Here is a 20,921-nt window from a genome sequence, read left to right as displayed (position 1 = left end):
GTCTGGAGGTGTTAGAATCAATCTTTGCAAGTGCTGCGTCAAATGATGACTGAAGAGAATCTAATTTTTTATCTATCAAAGGCATCAGTATTTTCGAAATTTCCTGAGCTGTTTCTATAATTGACGAGGGATTCTGAGAGTGGTGGCCTAATGATGTAGCTCCCTCAGACTCCAATTCAGCTGTATCACTATGTGATGGAGAAGGAGGAGCATTCTTAGCCGATTTATTTACCTTGCCCATTTTGGAGTTTGACCCTGTGGAAGATATAGTCGGAGTGGGCTTACGGACGTATCTGTCCATCACCTATCAAAGAAAAATTCGACAGAGAATTCCACTCTAGATGGAAAGTTAGTGGTCAAAAAATGAAATTGTAAGAGTCAAAATATTCCTAAGCAGTACTGAAATAGTATGAGGTTGACTAGGGTACAGGAGTAAATAGGTATAAATCCCCACTATGTTGGTATCATATTACCCAAGAAAACATTTGCATTGCATTCCCAATTCATGCTTTGGTTTCCTGAAAAGACCTTATGAGATGCATTCCTCTATACAGTATGCGTAAGCCTACGAAAGCTCCATGATATCTTAGGTAACTAAAGTCAATATAATATATTAACGTTTCAGCCACTAGATGGCAGCAATACTACTCATATGAGCTATATATGATGTCAGAGTTATACCAATATACAAGTCAGATTAATATGGTAGTTAATTCCTGAGAAAGTTCGGTATTACTCTAGCTATACATAATGCAATTTGAGAGAAAATGTGAGTTAACCCTAAGCTAATTAGCAATACCCCTCCTATAGAGCTTATTTACCTTGACCTCTATGCATCCATAGTACAGTAGTTCAGGGGCAGAGGAAAAGGAACAAGTGAAAAGAGGGGAGCACACACAAAAATGCAGGGGGACAATTTTAACAGATGTTGATTGACTCTAGCAATAATATTAATAATTGTATGATGCAATACAATAGATTAGTATCAAGGCCTGGGTTATAGGCAGCCGCCTTAACAATTCTTAGCATGTAAGTTATTATAGGCGACTCTATATATATTTCAGAAGTATAGCCTGCGTGTATAACAGCAGCCCTAGTGTTCAATCCAACTTTGCAGTGAACCCCAAAATATCGCAATGCACGCCAACAGGACTATTCAGAACCAGTTTAGTTTATCTTTCTATTCATAGATATCACAAGGATTCCGTGTTCGAGATGACAAGTCAGCCAAGGGTAAGTGTCCACTCACCGCCCAAACCTTAAGTAGGTGATTTCAGATAAGAACGCTACCAGTACCTGTATCCAGACACATATCCCCTTGAAGAGCTACTGTTTGCTACCGGACCTCCGCCGCTCCCCCTCCCCTTCTTGTATCCAGCCGGGAGAGTGCTAACATGCGCTGGGCACCGGGAGCACAGGTACCAAGAAGGACTTTCAATCAACTCAGCGCGTGACCGGAGGTATCAAACTCTCAAGGCAGCAAGAAAAGATATAGCGTCCAGCCTGTGCTATGCTGCGGCGTCTCGGAGAAGCAACGATCAAGACCTCAATAGGCAGCGTCAGGTAGGGACGTTACCAGCAGCCGTATCCCGTTCTAGATCTCCCAATCAAGCCGCCGTCTCTTACCAGATCTCCGCTCTTCTTAGATACAGCAGGGAAAACACTGATATGTATTGAGCGCCGGTATTCTAGGCAGCAGAGAGGGTTTCCGATCCACGTGGTCCGTGTCCGGAGATGTAAAACTCCCCAAGTGACAGAGATAGATGCAGCGTCTAGCCAATGCTTTGCTGCAGTACTTCGGAGGAGCACCGATCAGCTCCGGAGTACACGGCAGGCGAATTCTCCCAAGCCAATGTCCATGCACTCTGCACCGTCAGTCCCAGCGTTCAGCCTCTGATCCCACGGCAGTTCCAGATGAATCTTGTGTTCATCTCATCTCTCCAGCACCGCTGCGCGCCACGTGCGCACCTTAGTGCCGGGTAGTTTCTGTAACCTCCGCGCTATTTCAACAACTCCGGGTTCACTGTAATCCACCAACAGGTAAGTAGTAATTCGGTAATAAAAGTCAGTCGTGTTTAGCCTTCTGTATAAGGCCTACAGCTTTCAGAGGCAAATCGCGCCACATGAGCTCATGGCGTTCATACAGTCCATCTAGTTTGATGGCCAGACTCTGGTAGAAAATAATCTCTCCCAGTCGATATAGGTATCTCCAGATTCCCCAGATGAAGGGGGTTTTCAGGATGGTTTTGGCAAATCTTAAATCCGTTGGTAGTAGGAAGATGCCTTCAGATTTTTTGCCTACATCAGGGAGCTTGTCTAAAATGCGGCCATGCTGGATGCCCCGCCTCCTTAATGTAATGTTTAAAAATTAAGGCTACACTTTTATATACACTATAGAACCCAAAATGTACAAAAAAAAAATAAAAATCTGATCCCATGAAACATTACCGTATAGATTTGAGAAACTGTGACAAGGGGAGAAGCTTCCTCTGGTAAATCTAGATTACAGTCTCACTCAAGATGACCATACATTAAGGCAGGCCTGGCCAATTTGTGGCTCTTCAGCTGTTGTGAAACTACAAGTCCCAGCATACCCTCCCACCATTCAGCTGGTAAAGCATGCTGAGACTTGTAGTTTCACAAAAGCTGGAGAACCACAGATTGGCCAGACCTGCATTAAGAGCTTGATCCTATTAGCTGCAAGTCGACTAGCGGCAGGGCCGGATTATAGGCGGGGCTGTCGTCCAGGGGCCCCCACACATTGGCAAACATTCCGACTCCCGGACAGCAGCAGACAGCACTGCAGTGACAGCACACTTGATCACTGACGAGGGAAGCCCTGCCCCCTCGCTGATATAATGCCACAATTCGCAGGTGTATTCGCAGGGGGCGGGGCCTAATGCCGTGAAGTGTCTGTCCCAATTAGAATCCTGCCCTGTTCCTGATGCTGTACATAGAGGTCGGGAAGTGTGTGCACGCTCTCTGGACCTGATTCAGCTTTGGGAATAGAGTAAGATATAGCAAGTAACTGTGAACCAGGACAAACCATATTGCAATGCAAGGGGTGCAAATACATACATTTTATTTTGCATGTAGGGTAAATACTGGCTGCTTTTGCATGTAGCCCACAAATACTGCACAGCTTTATTTTATACTGCGATTTAGATATCAGTTTGGACACCTCCCTCCCATATCTATGCCTCTGCACATGTCACATCTGCCCCACCTGCAGTGCAGCATGGTTTCACCAAGATGATCAATTGCGTGCAATATCTTACTGTATCAGGCCCTCTGTCTCTCCCTCTCCCCCCGACCCTCTCTCTCTAGTGATGCATACACACGGTCAGATTTTTCTTCAGATCTGAACGATAACGATTTAAAAAAATCGTTCAATCGTTCATATCTGAAGGAAAATCTGACATGTATGAACGATGAGCGTTCCCGATGGTCGGATAACGATATCTGACATCTGATGTGTTTGCAGTCAGATTTGGACGATTCCATTCATTTTAATGCAGTCAAAAATCGTTCATAGTTCAAATCGTTGGACAAATCGTTCAAATCGTTCATCTGACAAATCTGACCGTGTGTATGCTCCATAACTCTCTCATGAGTCTCTATCTTGTTCTCTCCCTCTTTCTCACTCTCTCTCCCTCTCTATGAGCAGCATGTACTAACAGGAAAAAATGCGGTAAACCCCCCGAAAAGGAAGGTTTCGGGGGGTTTACCGCATTTCCCATATGTACAAAGTACCGGAATACGATGCATTCCAGTGCTTCTTCCCAGTGGGTAACGCCATCTTCAGGTGGCGTTACCCATAGAAGCCTATGGTTTTTTTTATTGGGACGCTCCCCCTTGGGAGGGATCTGATCGGATACCTACCATCACCCCATTGCGGCCTTCTGCGCATGCGCAGAAGGACACCAGAGGGACTTCTGGGTGTTAAACTCGGAAGTCCCTCTGACCGAAGCCATTGCAAAGGACAGCTCTTATTTTATTGATGGGGCCCCCACAAACCTTAATCTGGCCCTGACTAGCAGGACTTCTGGACTCACTGATTTTTGTTTGCTATGATTTTTGTTTGCTATCTGTGAGTCTGGGGAAAGTTATGGTGCCATTGCTGGCATTTCTATGCCATTGCAACAGCAACCAACCCCCTCGAACCTAATAGGAATGACCCCATTGGCCTGATCATGAAATGCAAACTCTAATTTGGCCACACACTAATCCCATGGTGCCTCACCACTGCAGTCTATTAGTGACCACAGATGGTCTTAGCAATAAATCAGGCTGGAGCTTGGGTGAGTATGTCAGAACATTCACTTAATATACCGTTAACCAGATATGTGCAAAGCGAACAGTTACTGATCATTAGTTCATATGTGAATGTTTCACATATGATACAATGAATCCGTGACCACACAGTTATATTTCAACACAGTATTATATCAACACAGTATTATCTCCCCTACTTAGGGGAGATAATACTGTGTTGAAATATAACTGTGTGGTCACGGAGGTAGTCTAGTATTCACCTCCAGGAGTATTCGTTCAGACGGAGCAATTGGACTCGCTGATCAATGTAACCATTTGTGGATATCCCACAGAAACAAAGCATAAAGGTGCATACACACTTAACGATTTTTTGAACGATTTGTTATTAACGATGTCGTTATCGTTCAAAAAAATCGTTCAGTTTCTGAGTTATAACGATGAACGATAATCGATCAAGCGCGCACCCGTTTGTAGTTTATCGTCCATTTCAGACCATCCAACATAACGATTTTCATTAAGGGAAGGAACATTTTTCGTTCATCGTTGTACAAATCGTTCATTACACCTCAAAAAATCGTTCACTTTTTCAAGGGAAAAATCTGACAGATACTCGGTTACAAAATCGTTATGTGTGTATGCACCTTGACTGTTACTAATGTAACAGAATGATACAGTTTGCAACAAGATTGTCTCTTATATAACAATTTGTATCAATCTGTGAAGAAAACATAACCACAGGGAAACCTATTTAATATAGGAATTACTGGTCTCATGATCAGTGAAAAATGGAACACAGGCCCTGATTCAGAGCCGCTCGCTCTGAATCAGGGCCGTCCCTGCTCCACTCGCATAGCTGTGGGTGACCACCCACAGCTATAGCGAGCAGCCATGATGATGGTCACGATGATCGCGACCATCGGGCTTGCGACGAGACCCTGCGGTAGGGTCTCGCTGCCGCAAGCCCAGGAGTGCTTTTGGCTCTATCAGAGCCAAAAGCACTCCCACTGACATCACTAGTGATGTCAGTGGGGCCGGACTCAGACGGTAGACGTTCCCATGGGAACGCCTCAGTCTGGGCAGCCACGCCCACCAAAGGGGGCGTGCTGTCAGTCACCATCGACAGCACACCCCCTTTGGTGCGAGACCCTTCACGACGGCTTGGCCGTCGTTATTCGGGTCTCGTGTATGCGCACGATTGAGCCGCCTCCGTCGTGCGCACGCGCACTTGGGCACCATTGACCCGCTTGCGAGCGGGTCAGAATCAGGCCCACAGCCTGCACATGACAGGCAGTATAAACTGCAGTAACTTATAAACTAATATTGGTAGCCAAGTTATACAAGAGAAATAAATCAACCAGCAGTATAGAAATACAGTTTTAAAAAACTAATCTGTAATTTATTTATTTTCTTTATACACCAATTTCTTTGTACTATTTTTGTGATGTATGTAAATTTTAAATATTTCACCTAAGTAATGGAATTCATTTTTTTTTTTTTTTTAAATAAGAAATTAATAAAGAAAGGTTATAGTTTTAACATATTTACTATTCTATATAAAGATGAGGATTGCGTGAATTAAAATAAGTGCACTATATTAGACACCCCAGCTAGACAAATTGTTGAGTATATCAGGCTGATTGATAGCTGGGTTATTTACGTATATACAACCCATTGAAGTGAGATCACACATATATATATATTTCATACTGTACATAGTATCACTGGTGTGGGATTAAAATCAACTACTACAGTTTCTGCAACTTGTCAGACCTGCTGTAATTGTGCATGACAGGCCGATGTGCTTCGACGATGGTACCAATGTATATGCAGGAGTGCGAGGTATTAGGCATATGAGAAAGCAGCTGTGGTAGTCTCTATGCTGGCTGAGCTGTGGCAGGCATTAGCATATTTTCACAGCTGCAATTGCAATCCTTACTGAATTAGGCACCAAGGGTGCATACACATGTAAAGATTCTGTCCAACCATCCAACTAGTTAATTGGTTGGAATGAAAATCTGGTAAGGTATGAGAGTAACTGATGATCAGCAATTTGCTCCTAAACGCCAGAAAACATGACAAGTTAAGACAAGTTTGTTAAATGTTTGATCTAAACAATTTGTTCAAACAGTTTTTGTCCTTTTTCCGTCACTTGGGAGCAAATAGCTGATTGTCATTTGCTTTCGTACCTTACCAGATTTTCATTCCAACCAATCACCAACTAGTTGGATGGTTGGACAGAAAATCTTTACTTGTGTATGTACCTTAAGTCATTGAGTTAAACAACTGAGTTTTTTTGTAAAGCAGCAACTTGCTGTTTAAGGTCAAACAGGTCTTTCTCACATTCACCAATTTAAATTTTTTCCACGGTCACCAGATGATGAGTGGAATGTAGGTGATCCCTGAGAACTTTATGGATTCTGCAAAATCAGTGGCCATGGTATCCTTTATTACGCACACCCTGACTTTGTGGGCTGAAGGAATAGCCAATGTTGAGATTTCTGACATGGAAACAGAGTGTGGCAGGAAACTTTTGCAGGCAAAGGATGGTTTAGGTGAAGTAGCTGACCATAATCCAGTATCGATTGCACAGAGGAGAGTAGGTAGGGATAGATCACGTACTCAAATGAGGCAGTGTAAACTCATATCATGGTATGTATAGGTTTATGAAAACCAATAAAAGAATACTCAATTGAAAAAAAAATATCATGGAGTGCCAAGTAGTACTTTCAGAAATAAGGCAGCTTGGCGATCTGGCACAGTCAACTAGAAAAGAAAAATGGGCAAACTGGTGACCTGCAGTGCAACACCAGGGGACAACTAGCCTGTCAGGAGCAGGTCAGCTTGTGTCCTGTCATGTAAACAGTAGAACGAGGTCTCCAGCAATCCAGATTGTGCCTGATGAGGAAGACATCAGCAAAAGGCCAGCTGCAATGGCCTTGTCTGCAAGTATACTATGTGGGCAGCCCTTGGAGGCCCAAGTATGCCAGGAAAGAGAGGGCAAACCACTGATGCCACTAAGAGGGCTGTAGTCGTGGTCTGATGTATCAGCATGCAATGGATGGTGGGCGGCAGTATTGCACACAGGGGTGTTGGACTATCAGTCCACCTGGGTGGGTACTCGACTAGTGGCACTGGGTTATGTTATAGAGAGTGGCCCACCATTCCTGCAGACAACAAAGAAGGTAGCAAGTACGGCTAGACATAGAACTCAGCAGAACTGCTGCCTCTCTGGATGTCTCCCAAGCCACACATTACACTCTTTGGTCTTTATTGATAATTGACTAATATCTATATTAAAAACATTTTGGATTATTGCCCCACATTTAAAAAATAAAATTATAGGATATATTGACAGACCTGATCTGTGCTGGTAGTTTAAGGACACCTAAAAAAAAAAAGTGGGGTATGTGTAATAAACATACCACTCTTGGGTGTGCGTTCACACTCTGATAGAAGCACGCCTTGGTGTGCATAGTGACACATGAGGTTAAAGGCCTCGTGCGTTCAACCACCCAAGACATGCATATATCAGCATGACCGCACACACAAGAGTGGTATATTGATCTTAGAAAACGGCCCCTATTGAGACAAAATAGTTCTACATAGAGATGTAGGGTGAAACATACAGACTAGAAGGGAAAAAAAAAATGTTTAGAATAGGCCAAATAATTTTTAATGCATAAACATTTAACTGGATAATAGTGTAAGTGGGAAAAAAAAAAAAACCTGTTGAATATTCAGATTAGGCTGTTTTATCAGTTGAACATTAGTGACTATCATCACTTTAAAGGGCAGTACACACTAGACCAGTGTTGGCTAACCTTGACACTCCAGCTGTTATGGAACTACATAACCCAGCATGCATTGCTACAGTTTTGCTATTAGGGCATGCTAAAACTGGCAGGGCATGCTGCGATATATAGTTCCACAACAGCTGGAGTGTCAAGGTTAGCCAACACTGCACTAGACGATGTGTACAGACCTCATTAGCGACTGGACCCAGCGGGGTGCCGGCCTCAGCAAGTACGTACACACTTGCTGATGCCGGGAGTGACAGCAGGAGCCATGCTGAATTCAGCAGCATAGCCCTCACTGCCCATATCACTTGCAGGTCAGACGGACAATGTCACCGACGACACACAGGAGCGCACATAGTCAGCAACATAGCAGATACACTGGATGACGTTGTCTGGTGTGTAGCCGGCTTTAGAGTGTTTCATTTTGGAAAGAAAGACAATGAAACCACAGGTGTTGAACAGTAAATTGTTCTGGCAGGAGGCAGGAAGTGCTTGTAGGCTTCCTGGCATGTAGGCTCAGTTTGCTGTGCTGGATTCTGAAGAGACTGCTCAGGTAAGTCCTGTTCAAGTTCTTTGAATAGACAGTTATTGTATAAGTCAATATTTGGTGAGGATTGATGTCAGGTACTTTGGGACTAAGGAGCTCATTCAGACCCGTACGCTAAGCTGTGCTCTCACACAGCTAGAAGGGGCTGGGTATGCAAATGCTGCGATCGTGCGGTCTGGTGAATGGACGCCCTCTATGCCTTATAGAGCAACAGCAGTGAGCGCACGCCGGAGTATAAAGACTCCCACCTTTCTTTCATAGCACACGTCATCTCCAGGTAGTGTGTGATTAATCAGTGACATCGAGAGCCATCGGTGCTGCATGCAGTGCTTGAGGTTAGACCCTACCCCACTGCAAGCACTGCAGACTGAAATACAACCAAGTGACTGGTACAATGACGCTTCTTTGCCAGTTATGTATACCCATAAAACTGTTTGGACGGCCAGACACTCCTGCATGCGCAGCCCCATTCCCCCGTTCACAAGCACCTTCCCGTTACCACCCACAAACGGCGCTGTCACTCAAAGTAGCATCCAGTCTGTACTACAAGTGCACGATTCCTGGCCGCAGTGACTGGTGCATACTTTGATGCATGCGCGATAATCGCCCATAGTGTGTGTGTTCATAGTTTAGCAAACAGGTCTGAATCAGGCCCTAAGGGGGTAATTCAGACCCGCTCGCAAGCGGGTCGATGTTGCCCCACTGTGCATGCGCACGACAGAGGGAGCTCCGGGTCTCGCACCAAAGGGGGCGTGCTGTCGATGTTGATTGACAGCACACCCCCTTTGGTGAGCGTGCCTGCCAGACAGAGGCATTCCCATGGGAACGCCTACCGTCTGAAGCCGGCCCCACTGACATCACTAGTGGTGGGAGTGATTTTGGCTCTGAGAGCCAAAATCACTCCAGGGCTTGCGGCAGGGAGACCCTACCGCAAGGTCTCAGTCGCAAGCCCGATGGTCTTGGGCCATCCCTTTCAGCTAAATTTAATTTCCCTTTGGCGTATTAGGTTAGAGACTAATGTATGGAGGTTTAAGTTAACAAAGACTGTGCTGTATGCTGAAGAGTGAGGAATTTGAATGCAACCTTATGTTTGATTTATATTTAATGCAAGAATGAGGGATTAGTATAGCGCGATAGTCATTCATAGATGCTGTAATATGACCTGTGTTGTAGACCACAGGTTCTCAAACTCAGTGCTCAGGACCCCAAACAGTACATGTTTTCCAGGTCTCCTCACAGAATCACAAGGGAAATGATCAGCTCCACCTGTGGACCTTAAAAATGTGTCTGAGTAACGATTACAGCTGTGTTCCCACTGCGTGACTGGCAAATCGTGAACTGTGTGGGGTCCTGAGGATAGAGTTTGAGAACCACTGCTCTAGACCAGTGGTGTATATTACCTAGGGGTTGCAGCTCACCCAGTAAAATCCACCACTTCAGTGAGCCAATTGCAGTCCATGACTGCACTGGCTACACTGACTGGCAGTGGTTTCCCATTTGAAGCGCTAGCTGTCATTCACACAGGACAGACAGCCCCAGAGGGAGGAGTTTCCTCCCCCTGGGACTGCCAGGCTGCGAATAGCAGAGAGCAGCTTCAGGAGGAAGCTGCAGCTCTGCCTTTTTGGGCAGCCCTACAACGTCTTCTAGGGTGGCTGCAGCCGATGCACTCCCTAGAAGCCAGTGTTATGCGCATGTGCTGTGGCACTGCTGCTTGTGTGCATGCGCCATCTGCCAGATCCATTGCGCATGTTCCAGGGCTCAGCCGGCTGGACCAGTAGTGGCAGCCCCTTTCATGCAAGAGGGTAGGAGCCACTGCTGGTACTAAAGGCCCCCATACATCAGCAATTGATTGCATGTAAAGTTGTGCTAAGGAGTTAAGGTCCCCATACATCAGCAATTTGCAGAGGTAGAAATGATTTACAAAATAAAGAAATGTATTGCTTAATATTTATTGGACGTAATCCTGGTGATAGAATACTGGACAACAAACTGATACTTGCAGTAGTACAATTATCCATAGACCACATAAGCTGTCTATTCTGTCCAGCAATAGGAAAGGAGTGAAACAGTTGAATACATTTGGGGAATATTTAAAAAAAAAAATAAAAATGTAAATATAGTTGTATTTTCCAGAATACAGATCCTCAGCTTAGTCATCACATCTTATTTGGTCATTAGCCGTCACAGCATAGACCTCCACCTCACACAATGGGAGATACTCTTTTCGCTCTTTCATAATTATTGTAACATAGCGTCCTTCTATGCCATGGCAGCAAATCTTAATAGTCGGGTTGTTGGACATCCTGATTGTTCGACACCTACACAGGAGGGAGAATGAATGACAATATCCATCAATTATCTTTATAGCAGTCCTGGACAAATCCCAGCAGCAAGTGCTCCCAACAATTAATGCTGGCATCTAATATTTTAGATTCTACTTTTAAGAGCCCTGGATGCAGATCTGACTTCCTAAGGGATACTGCTGGCTCCAAATTTTTTTTAAAATTTGGAGCCAGCAGTATTTATACCCCGTTCCACACAGTTGGTAAAGACCTGCCCCATATGAAATCCGATGAATTGTACAGTGAATAATCAGTTGTAAGATAATTGCCCAAGTCCAGATTTCCCCCCTCCCCCCCAGTATGCAGCTACAAGAGACAACCCTCTTCCAGAGTTTCTTTCTTCAGTCTCCAATGTAGTAGAGTGGCTAGACCCTAAAGCTTCAGTTTCTTCGAAGTTGAGGAGAAAAAAAAAAAAAAAAAAAAAAAAAAAGAAGGTTTCTTACTAGGGGTGAGCGGGCTCGGATTTCTGAAATCCGAACCCCCCCGATCCGAGTCCGATCAGAGTTAGGCTCGACTTTTCCCGCCTGACTCGGATCTGAAATCGAGGCAAAACGTCATCATCCCGCCTTCCGAGTCTCGCGGGTTTTGGATCCTATATAAGGTACCCGCGTCGGCGCCATTTTCTCACTCGGCTGTGGACAGTGAAGAGGGAGGGTGGGAGTTAGGGCTGGCTGGGCTGTGTAGTGTAGTGTAGTGTAGTGCTGCTGTTGTCCACTACTTCAAAGTCCATAGGGGCTGGCTGTGTTGTGCTGTGCTGCTGTTGTTAATAGGGGCTGTGTCCATTCCTTCAAAGTCCATAGGGGCTGGCTGGACTGTGTTGTGCAGTCAGTTCTCCATAGGGGCTGTGTCCACTCCAAAGTCCTGTGCAGTGTCCCAGTCCTAAAGGGATGCTGTAGTGTTGTCCAGGGGGTGCTCTGTCCATCAGGGGTGCTCCCCCCAAGTGCTAAAAAAATAATATATTTTCTGTGTTTGTGAATTGTGTGCGCAGTAGCCGCACGTGCATCAACAAAGGAGCAGCGCCAAGCGTGCGCCTGTGTCCCATAAGTAAAGAGCCGGCTGGCTCATTTCTTAAAGGCTGGTGTAACCCACAAAGTGCACTACTCTCCAGCAAAAATAAAAAAATATTTTCTGTGTTTAGTCGCACGTATATATCAAATCGATATAACATAAATGGAGGACCAAACTTTCTCCGATAAAAATAAAATAGAGAAAGATCAAGAACCACTTCCTCCTAGTGCTGAAGCTGCTGCCACTAGTCATGACATAGACGATAACATGCCATCAACGTCGTCTGCCAAGGGCGATGCCCAATGTCATAATAGAGGGCACATACAATCCCAAATGACAAAGTTCAGGAAAATGACCTTGAAAAAAACATTTAAATCATCTGAAGAGAAATGTAAACTTGCCAATATGCCATTTACGACACGGAGTGGCAAGGAACGGCTAAGGTCAATCCCTAGTATGTTCATGACTAGTGGTTCAGCTTCACATGACGATGGAAGCCCTCCTCCCACTAAAAAAATCAAAAAAAAGAGTTAAGCTGGCAAAAGCACAGCGAAGAACTGTGCTTTCTAAGAAGATATCACAAATCCCCAAGGAGAGTCCAAGTGTGGTGGTGGTTGCGATGCCTGACCTTCCCAGCACTGGACGGGAAGAGGTGGCTCTTTCCACCATTTGCACGCCCCCTGCAAGTGCTGAAAGGAGCACCCACAGTCCACTTGCTGATATGCAAATTGAAGAGGTCACTGTTGAAGTACAACAGGATGAGGATACTGGTGTAGCTGGCGCTGAGGAGGAAGTCGGTGAGGAGGATTCTGATGGTGATGTGGTTTGTTTAAATCAGGCTCCAGGGGAGACAGTTGTCCGTGGGATGAAAAAGCCCATCACGGTCATGCCTGGGCAGAAGACCAAACATTCCACCTCTTTGGTCTGGCAATATTTCTATCCAAATCCGGACAACAACTGTCTTGCCATATGTACCTTATGTAAAGGTGGAATAAGTAGGGGTAGGGACGTTAACCACCTAGGAACATCCTCCCTTATACGGCACCTGCAGCGAGTTCATAATAAGTTACTGTCAAGTTCAGAAACTTTGGCGAAGACCGTAAGCAGTCCAGGGACACCTAAATCCAGTTGTCCTGTTGTATCCAAGCGCCTGCAAACCACACCGTCAACTCCCTCCTCGTCAATTTCCTCCTTAGTCAGGATCGGAAGTAGTCCTGCAGGCCATGTCACTGGCATGACTGACTCTCCTATCCCGGATTCCTCCGGAGGATCCTGCATTGCTACGCCTACTTCTGCTGCTGCTGTTGCTGCTGCTGGGAGTCGTTCATCATCCCAGAGAGGAAGTAGGAACACCACTACTTTTACTAAACAATTGACCCTCCAACAGTCCTTAGCGAAGAGGATGAAGTACGACAGCAGTCATCCTGAAGCAAAACGTATAACTGAGGCCTTGACTGCTATGTTGGTGTTAGACGTGCGTCCGGTATCCGCCATTAGTGCAGTGGGATTTAGACAATTGCTGGAGGTAGTGTGTCCCCGGTTCCAAATCCCGTCTAGATTCCACTTCACTAGGCAGGCGATACCGAGACTGTACAGAAACGTCAGAAAAAGTGTCCTCAGTGTCCTGAAAAATGCCGTTGTACCCAATGTCCACTTAACCACGGACATGTGGACAAGTGGAACAGGGCAGACTAAGGACTATATGACTGACAGCCCACTGGGTAGATGTATCACCTTACGCAGCAACAGCAGCAGCGTCACCAGTAGCAGCATCTCAGAAATGCCAGCTCGTTCCAAGGCAGGCTACGCTGTGTATCACCGGTTTCAGTAAGAGGCACACCGCCGACAACCTCTTAGAGAAACTGAGGGAAATCATCGCCCAGTGGCTTACCCCACTTAGACTCTCCTGGGGATTTGTGATATCTGACAACGCCACCAATATTGTGCGGGCATTACATCTGGGCAAATTCCAGCACGTACCATGTTTTGCTCACACAATAAACTTGGTGGTGCAGAATTTTCTGAAAAGCGACAGGGGCGTGCAGGAAACGCTTTGGGTGGCCCGAAAAAATTCAGGCCACTTTCGCCATTCAGCGACTGCGTGCTGAAGACTGGAGTGCCAGCAAACACTCTTGAACCTGCCCCGCCATCACCTGAAGCAAGAGGTTGTGACGCGGTGGAACTCAACCCTCTATATGCTTCAGAGGATGGAGGAGCAGCAAAAGGCCATTCAAGCCTATACATCCACCTATGACATAGGCAAAGGAGGGGGTATGCACCTGACTCAAGCGCAGTGGAGAATGATTTCCGTGTTGTGCAAGGTTCTCCAGCCCTTCGAACTTGCCACACGTGAAGTCAGTTCAGACACTGCCAGCTTGAGTCAGGTCATTCCCCTCATCAGGCTTTTGCAGAAGCAGCTGGAGAAAGTGAAGGAGGAGCTAAGACGGAGCGATTCCGCTCGGCATGTGGGACTTGTGGATGAAGCCCTTCATTCGCTTTGCCAGGATTCCAGGGTGCTCAATTTGTTGAAATCAGACCACTACATTTTGGCCACCGTGCTCGATCCTAGGTTTAAAGCCTATGTGGTGTCTCTTTCCGGCCGACACAAGCCTGCAGAGGTGCAAAGACCTGCTGGTGAATACACTGTCAGCTGAAGCGGAACGTGACACGTCAACAGCTCCTTCTTCATTTTCTCCCGCAACTGGGGCTGCCAGGAAAAACTTAGGTATCCTAAGCAACCCGCTGGCGGTGATGCAGGGCAGGCAGGACCAAGTTTGGACATCTGGTCCAGACTGAAGGACCTGGCAACAATTTCTGACATGTCTACTGTCACTGCATATGATACTGTCACTATTGACAGAATGGTGGAGGATTACATCGGTGACAGCATCCAAGTAGGCATGTCAGACAGTCCATACCTGTACTGGCAGGAAAAAGAGGCAATTTGGAGGCCCCTGTACAAACTGGCTCTATTTTACCTGAGTTGCCCCCCCTCCAGTGTGTAGTCCGAAAGAGTGTTTAGTGCAGCCGGGAACCTTGTCAGCGAAAGGCTAGGAGGTTGCATCCACAGAATGTGGAGAAGATTATGTTCATCAAAATGAATTATCAGCTCTTCCAGGGAGACCAGCCTCCAGAACGTACAGAGGGATCTGTGGTGGTGGATTCAAGTGGGGACGAGTTAATACTTTGTGAGGATGAGGATGTACACACTGAAGAGGTTGAGGAATCGGTGGATGAGGAGGATGAGGATGACGATGACATCTTGCCTCCGTAGAGCCAGTTTGTGCAGGGACACATTAATTGCCAGCTTGTTTTGTGGGGGCTCAAACGAACCAATCATTTCAGCCACAGTTGTGTGGCAGATCCTGGCGCTGAAATGATTGGTTTGTTAAAGTGTGCATGTCCTGTTTATACAACATAAGGGTGGGTGGGAGGGCCCAAGGACAATTCCATCTTGCACCTCTTTTTTTTCTTTGCATTATGTACAGTTTCTGGCCTAGTTTTTCAAACTGCCATCCTGTCTGCCACTGCAGTATCACGCCTAGATGGGTCACGTGTTTGTGCCGCCCACTCGTGTCGCTTAGCATAGTCATCCAGCTACCTCGGTGCAACCTTTTGGACATAACACTATTGTGAGGTGTTCAGAATAGACTGGAAATGAGTGGAAATTAAGGTTATTGAGGTTAATAGCATAGGAGCAGAAAAACCTACAAATTCTGTGATTTTAGCTGTTTTTATGCTTTTTTTCAAAAAAAATACAGATCCAAACCAAAACACAAAACCCAGAACCCAAAACACGGAAGGGTGGTTTTGGCAAAACCAATCCAGATCCAAAACCAAAACACAAAACACGAAAAGTGGCCGGTGCACACCCCTATTTCTTACGTATAGGACTGTGTAAAAGGCTTAGCCAGTTTCTACAAGACCTATTTTGTTAAGTGGGATTTACTGGAACCCATCATGGTATTTAAAGACCAAGTTTGTTTTTTTCCCCCCTACGGATAATAGGAAATACTGAATTCCCCTAGGGACAGTTTTCAACTTTTATTTGGTTTACAATCTGAGCAGCAAAACCAACCAAGTTGCAGTCTCAGCTGCCTTCATTTTGGCCCAGTTGTGCAATTTGAGGAATCTTTAGTACAAAACTTCTGCACACATGGACAATGTAATCAGCTATTCACCACTATACAATTCAAGATCACCAGGATTAAGATTAGGGAAAATGTGCAAAAATAAGGCAGCAAAAAAGTAAACATTCAGTGTAAAAAGCCGATACAACATAGGTCTAAGAATACAGTTCCAATTGCTAAAATGTTTTAAGGGTCTAGGTAACAATCGCTGTACTGCCACGATTATTATCGGTCCAATTCGCAGGGGATTTTTTTCTCATTTTAAATTAAAATATACCCAATGTACAAAGGGGAACTCGCAGGGACAGCAGATGCATTAGCCACTGTCCCCACAAGTTATATCCCCAGCAAATTGTGGAGGTCTTTCACAGAAGGGGAAGCAGACACTGCTCATGAACACAGTGTCAGCTTCCGGAGGCTGCAGGGGAGAGATCGAAAGACCTCTCTCCTGCCCCTGGAGCCCCCATAGGGTGAAAGCAGTTTACATCTGAAGATGGTGTAAACTACCAGGGCTAAACTTCGAAAAGCTTTGCTTTTTGGAGTTTAGTACATAGAAGTCAGATTGTAGTCTGCATTGATCTGCCAATTAGCACTTCAGAGATTTCTGTGAAATCTCTTGCATTGCGCTTTTATTATACAAGAGCAATACATACAATTATGCGGGAACAGCAGTTTCTGCATAATTTTATGTACCAAACAGCTTGATACATATGCCCCTTAGAGTTTCTAATGCTAGGTCTAGAGTATGGCATATCCCGATGCTGCCACTTACTTTTCAGTTCCATCCAGAGATTTTCCAACTCTGACTTCTGCTCCATCCAAGCGTTGTGGGTAATTTTGGCTGGTAATTACAACAGTGCGAATTCTGTAGTTCTGTTTCAGGTCCAAAGCCAGCCAACTTGGCATCTCATACTCTGTCTCAAAACAGGTCATTCTGCTGCCATCAATGGTTTTCCAGGCTGATCCTTCAATCACCTCCGAGCTTGGATACACATATGCAGTCAAAGCTAAATTTTCACCTGCAAGATAAACTGGTTACATCAGAATGGCTGTTTGCAAGCTCTTGTTTTAAACAGGCTAGAATCCAGCTAGTGTGTGTATGAGTGAGTATGTATGTATGTATGTATAAGATGGACTAACTACTGTTTTACTTTGGTAATTGTAAATGAGACATTTCAAATTGGAAACAGAAATCAGATGTATAGCAACTTTTAAATATTCTGCATCTCAAATACTGTACCTTCAGATATTAAAAGGAGGATGAAAGGAGAATTAGTAAATTAGTATTGAGAGATCAGAATTTTGGTGCAATCTTGACAGTAGGATTACACCAGCGACTAAACATCAGTTGTGCTATATATTTAGACGACCATCTTTAATTAGCTGATCATTAAAGCCTGTTTAAATGCAGAATTGTTTGTTTAACCCATTTATTGTGACAATTTGATTTCACTTTTTGTACTGGATGCATATAGAACAAACCATGAAATGTATACACAGTAGTCACTGTCAGTTATTGGTTGTATTCCATAGTTACAATGTTTAAAAAAATATAAAAGTAAACATTTGTTTTAATGAGTTTCTGTAGGACTAGGATTTCTTGGTGATTAGTAGTGTTTAGGATCAGAATTTGTTCCATACATAGGTCCTCTTTATTCTTGTAAAAAAAAATGTTGGTTTCTCTTTCAATGTAATATTACATTCTTAATACTTTACTTTATAAGAAAATGTAGATTTTTAATAAAGGATTTGCTTGCACATTTATGCAGACCCTCCAACATGACCCATTCCATTAAGTACAAAGTGCTCTGCTCCTGAACCTTCTTAATTTAGGATTGAAGCCACCTGTGTTGAAACACCAGTCTCATGAAATAACTAGCTCAACACAGGTGTCTGCAATCATTAACTTAAGCTGGCCACACATCTAAAGATTCTGTCCAGCCAACTAGTTGATTGGTTGGAATGAAAATCTGGTAAGGAATGAAAGCAAATTACAATCTGCAATGTGCTCCCAAACGCCGGAAAATGGACAAACACTGAACAAATTGTTTGGATCAAACATTTAACAAATGTGTCTGAACGATCATTTTCATGTTTTCTGGCATTTAGGAGCAAATTGCTGATCAGTTACTCCCATACGTTAACCAGATTTTCATTCCAACCAGTCAACTAGTTGGCTGGTTGGACAGATAATCTTTAAGATGGCCACACACTAGACCAACTTACATCCAACCAGCCAGCTTGTTGATTGGTTGGAATGAAAATCTGGTAACGTATGGGAGTAAATGATGATCAGCAATTTGCTCCTAAATGCCAGAAAGCAGATGAACATGATCGTTCAGACAAGTTTGTTAAATGTTTGATCTAAACCACAGGTTCTCAAACTCGGTCCTCAGGACCCCAAGCGGTGCATGTTTTCCAGGTCTCCTCACATAATCACAAGTTATTAAGTAATTAAGTTATTAGCTCTACCTGTGGATCTTTAAAATGTGTCAGGGAGTAATAAGTACACCTGTGCAGGACAAAGTTTGAGAACCACTGATCTAAACTATTTGTTCAAACAACAGTTTGTCCATTTTCCAGCATTTGGGAGCAGATATTCATTCCAACCAATCAGCTAGTTGACTGGTTGGACAGAATCTTTAGATGTATGGGCAGCTTTAGGTGGGAAGTCCAGGAGCAGAGCATTTTGTACCTAACGTAACGGGTCATTTTGGAGGGTAGGTTTATGTTGGCATAATAACGTGTAGATTGGCTCTCCATTTCTATTCACTTGTTGCAGCAACAGTCTCAAGCTAAACTAAAAAAGGGAACTTTGTATTACAAATCCCTAGAGCACAGGTTCTCACTCAGTCCTCAGGACCCCAAACCGTGCATGTTTTCCAGGTCTCCTCACAGGATCACAAGTGAAATAATTAGCTCCACCTGTGAATCTTTTAAAATGGGTCAGTGAGTAATGAATACCTGTGTACCTGCTGGGTGACCTGGAAAATGTGACCTGTGTGGGGTCCTGAGGACAGAGTTTTAGTGGACACAGTTAGGGGAGCAGTCTTACTTTCTAGATTATGTTCTATTCTTGAGAGAAAAAAAAAAAAAGCCACACAACAGGTCTAATGCTGAAAAGTAAAAATATTAAAGCACAAACAGTAGTTAAAACATCACTTACTAGCTTTTTCAGGAATGTGGGAGTCATCTGACAAAGCTTTTCTGGAGATCCCTAGGACAGTTACTCCAAGAATGAATAGGTGGATTCTCATTTCTAGATGGCAAAAAATAAATATGCATTGAGTTAGAGAACATTTTGAAAAGGAACCTGTTGCTCGCAGACTCCATGCAGAGTTCTGTATTATGGCCCGTACACACGGGACGATCAGACAACGATCAGATATCTTCTGATCGTCCTGCATGTTCGATATCGAACATGCACCAACCTCCAAACTACTAGAACGAGCGGGTCTCTACAGCAAACAGGCTAACCTGGTTGATATCGACCAGGTTGGCCTGCATTCACGGGCGATGGTCATATCGACCATCCGTGCCTGGGCATCGATGGTCGTTGGAGGGGGGGGGCTAAAAAAAGGACGATCTAAACGGTCAAACAATATCGTTAATATAGTCTTTATCTGACTGTGTATGCACCATTAAGTATTAAATATGTTTACCAACCTGTTGAGTCTGCACAAGCCTGCTCTGTTCCAATTAATCCCTGCCTAGTCACACTGGCCCACCAAATAATCCTCTGGGTTGCCCTAACTCGATGGGCATCTGGCAGGCAAAAATACCCTCCTTGCAAAGAGACTACTGTAATGCAAACATCACACAGGATTATCACAGACCAATTACCCAAAAGGACAGATAGAGGGGGCCTATTCATCAACACTAAAATAACAGTTTTAAAGGACATTTTCCTTAATTACCATTTTTATTTAGTATTCATTAACACAACGCAGGCGATATCATAGATATCTCCTGGTTAATTCCATCTGCATTGATTTCCACACTCCCCATACATTAGTATGAGGATGTAGAAATTAGGCTATTCAAATTCTGAAAATCATGTATTTTTGGAATTTGATGGTGTTACTATACACCACTCTGAGGTGGCGTATAGCGGGTTACACTTACCTGCTTTCAGCTAGGCAGGTCCTCCTCAGGCTCGCTCAGTTGCTCCCTGGTCCCTTCTCCGGCTCCTGCTCTGACACTTCTCCTGGCAATTTTTGTAACTGAGTATTTACAATAAGCTAATTGAACAGCCACCAAGACATTTACAGAGATATCCACCAGAGCCATTGCAGCTGTCTGCAACTGCATAAAACACAGCATAGGACATGTGAGGTTCTGGTTTTGTTGTGGACCCAGGGTGGTGATAGGAGCAGACACAGAAGCAGATTTAAATTAAAGTGTGGAACTTTTAATGAGTGGTTTAATAGACATGGAAATGGCAAAAGAAAAAGTCCACTACTGGGGGCACCACAAGGGGGGGAACCACTACTGGGGGCACTACAGGGGGGGCGGCACTACAAGGGGATTATAACTAGGGGCACTTCAAGGGGGGGTGGGGCGGACTACAACTGAGGGAACTACTTCTGCAAGGGGGGACTACTACTGGGGCACTACAATGGGGGGACTACTACTACTAGGGGAGGGGACAACTACTAGGGGCACCACTGCTGGGGGATCTATATAAAGGGCAATACCATTATTGGGGGCACTGCATGGGGTGTGGACTGCTACTGGGGGCACTATATAAGGAGCACTGCATAGGGGGTACCACTACTGGGGCACTATATAAAGGGCTTACTACTGGGGGCACAAGGGGCAC

The 20,921-nt window shown here is 44.6% G+C and overlaps 2 protein-coding genes across 2 annotated transcripts in view; both read right to left on the bottom strand.

Annotated features, from left to right (window-relative positions):
* LOC148479042 (uncharacterized) overlaps positions 1-20,921 on the bottom strand; it is a 67,818-nt gene that overhangs the window by 31,227 nt on the left and 15,670 nt on the right. The gene's annotated exons all lie outside the window — the stretch shown is intronic.
* On the bottom strand, positions 10,553-19,356 carry LOC148479043 (pentraxin fusion protein-like). The gene is made up of 3 exons (XM_088455016.1): positions 19,266-19,356; positions 16,872-17,118; positions 10,553-10,937 (listed from the first exon to the last, which is right to left on the bottom strand). Exons 1-3 carry the CDS (start codon positions 19,354-19,356, stop codon positions 10,769-10,771), a joined length of 507 nt encoding a protein of 168 aa, XP_088311142.1. The 3' UTR covers positions 10,553-10,768.

Source organism: Taudactylus pleione, unplaced genomic scaffold (genome assembly GCF_031769625.1).
Source record: "Taudactylus pleione unplaced genomic scaffold, aTauple2 ptg000641l, whole genome shotgun sequence".
NCBI lineage: Eukaryota > Metazoa > Chordata > Amphibia > Anura > Myobatrachidae > Taudactylus > Taudactylus pleione.
Note: the sequence above shows the minus strand (reverse complement) of the source record. Positions and strands in the feature narration are given on the sequence as shown.

What these genes read in the sequence shown, in the direction of transcription:
- LOC148479043 (XM_088455016.1), bottom strand. Translation starts at nt 19,356, where the DNA reads ATGAGAATCCACCTATTCATTCTTGGAGTAACTGTCCTAGGGATCTCC. An exon ending in CCACATTCCTGAAAAAGCTA is followed by an intron (nt 17,119 to 19,265) that starts GTAAGTGATGTT and finishes TTTATCTTGCAG; the next exon opens with GTGAAAATTTAGCTTTGACT. An exon ending in TCTCTGGATGGAACTGAAAA is followed by an intron (nt 10,938 to 16,871) that starts GTAAGTGGCAGC and finishes CCTCCTGTGTAG; the next exon opens with GTGTCGAACAATCAGGATGT.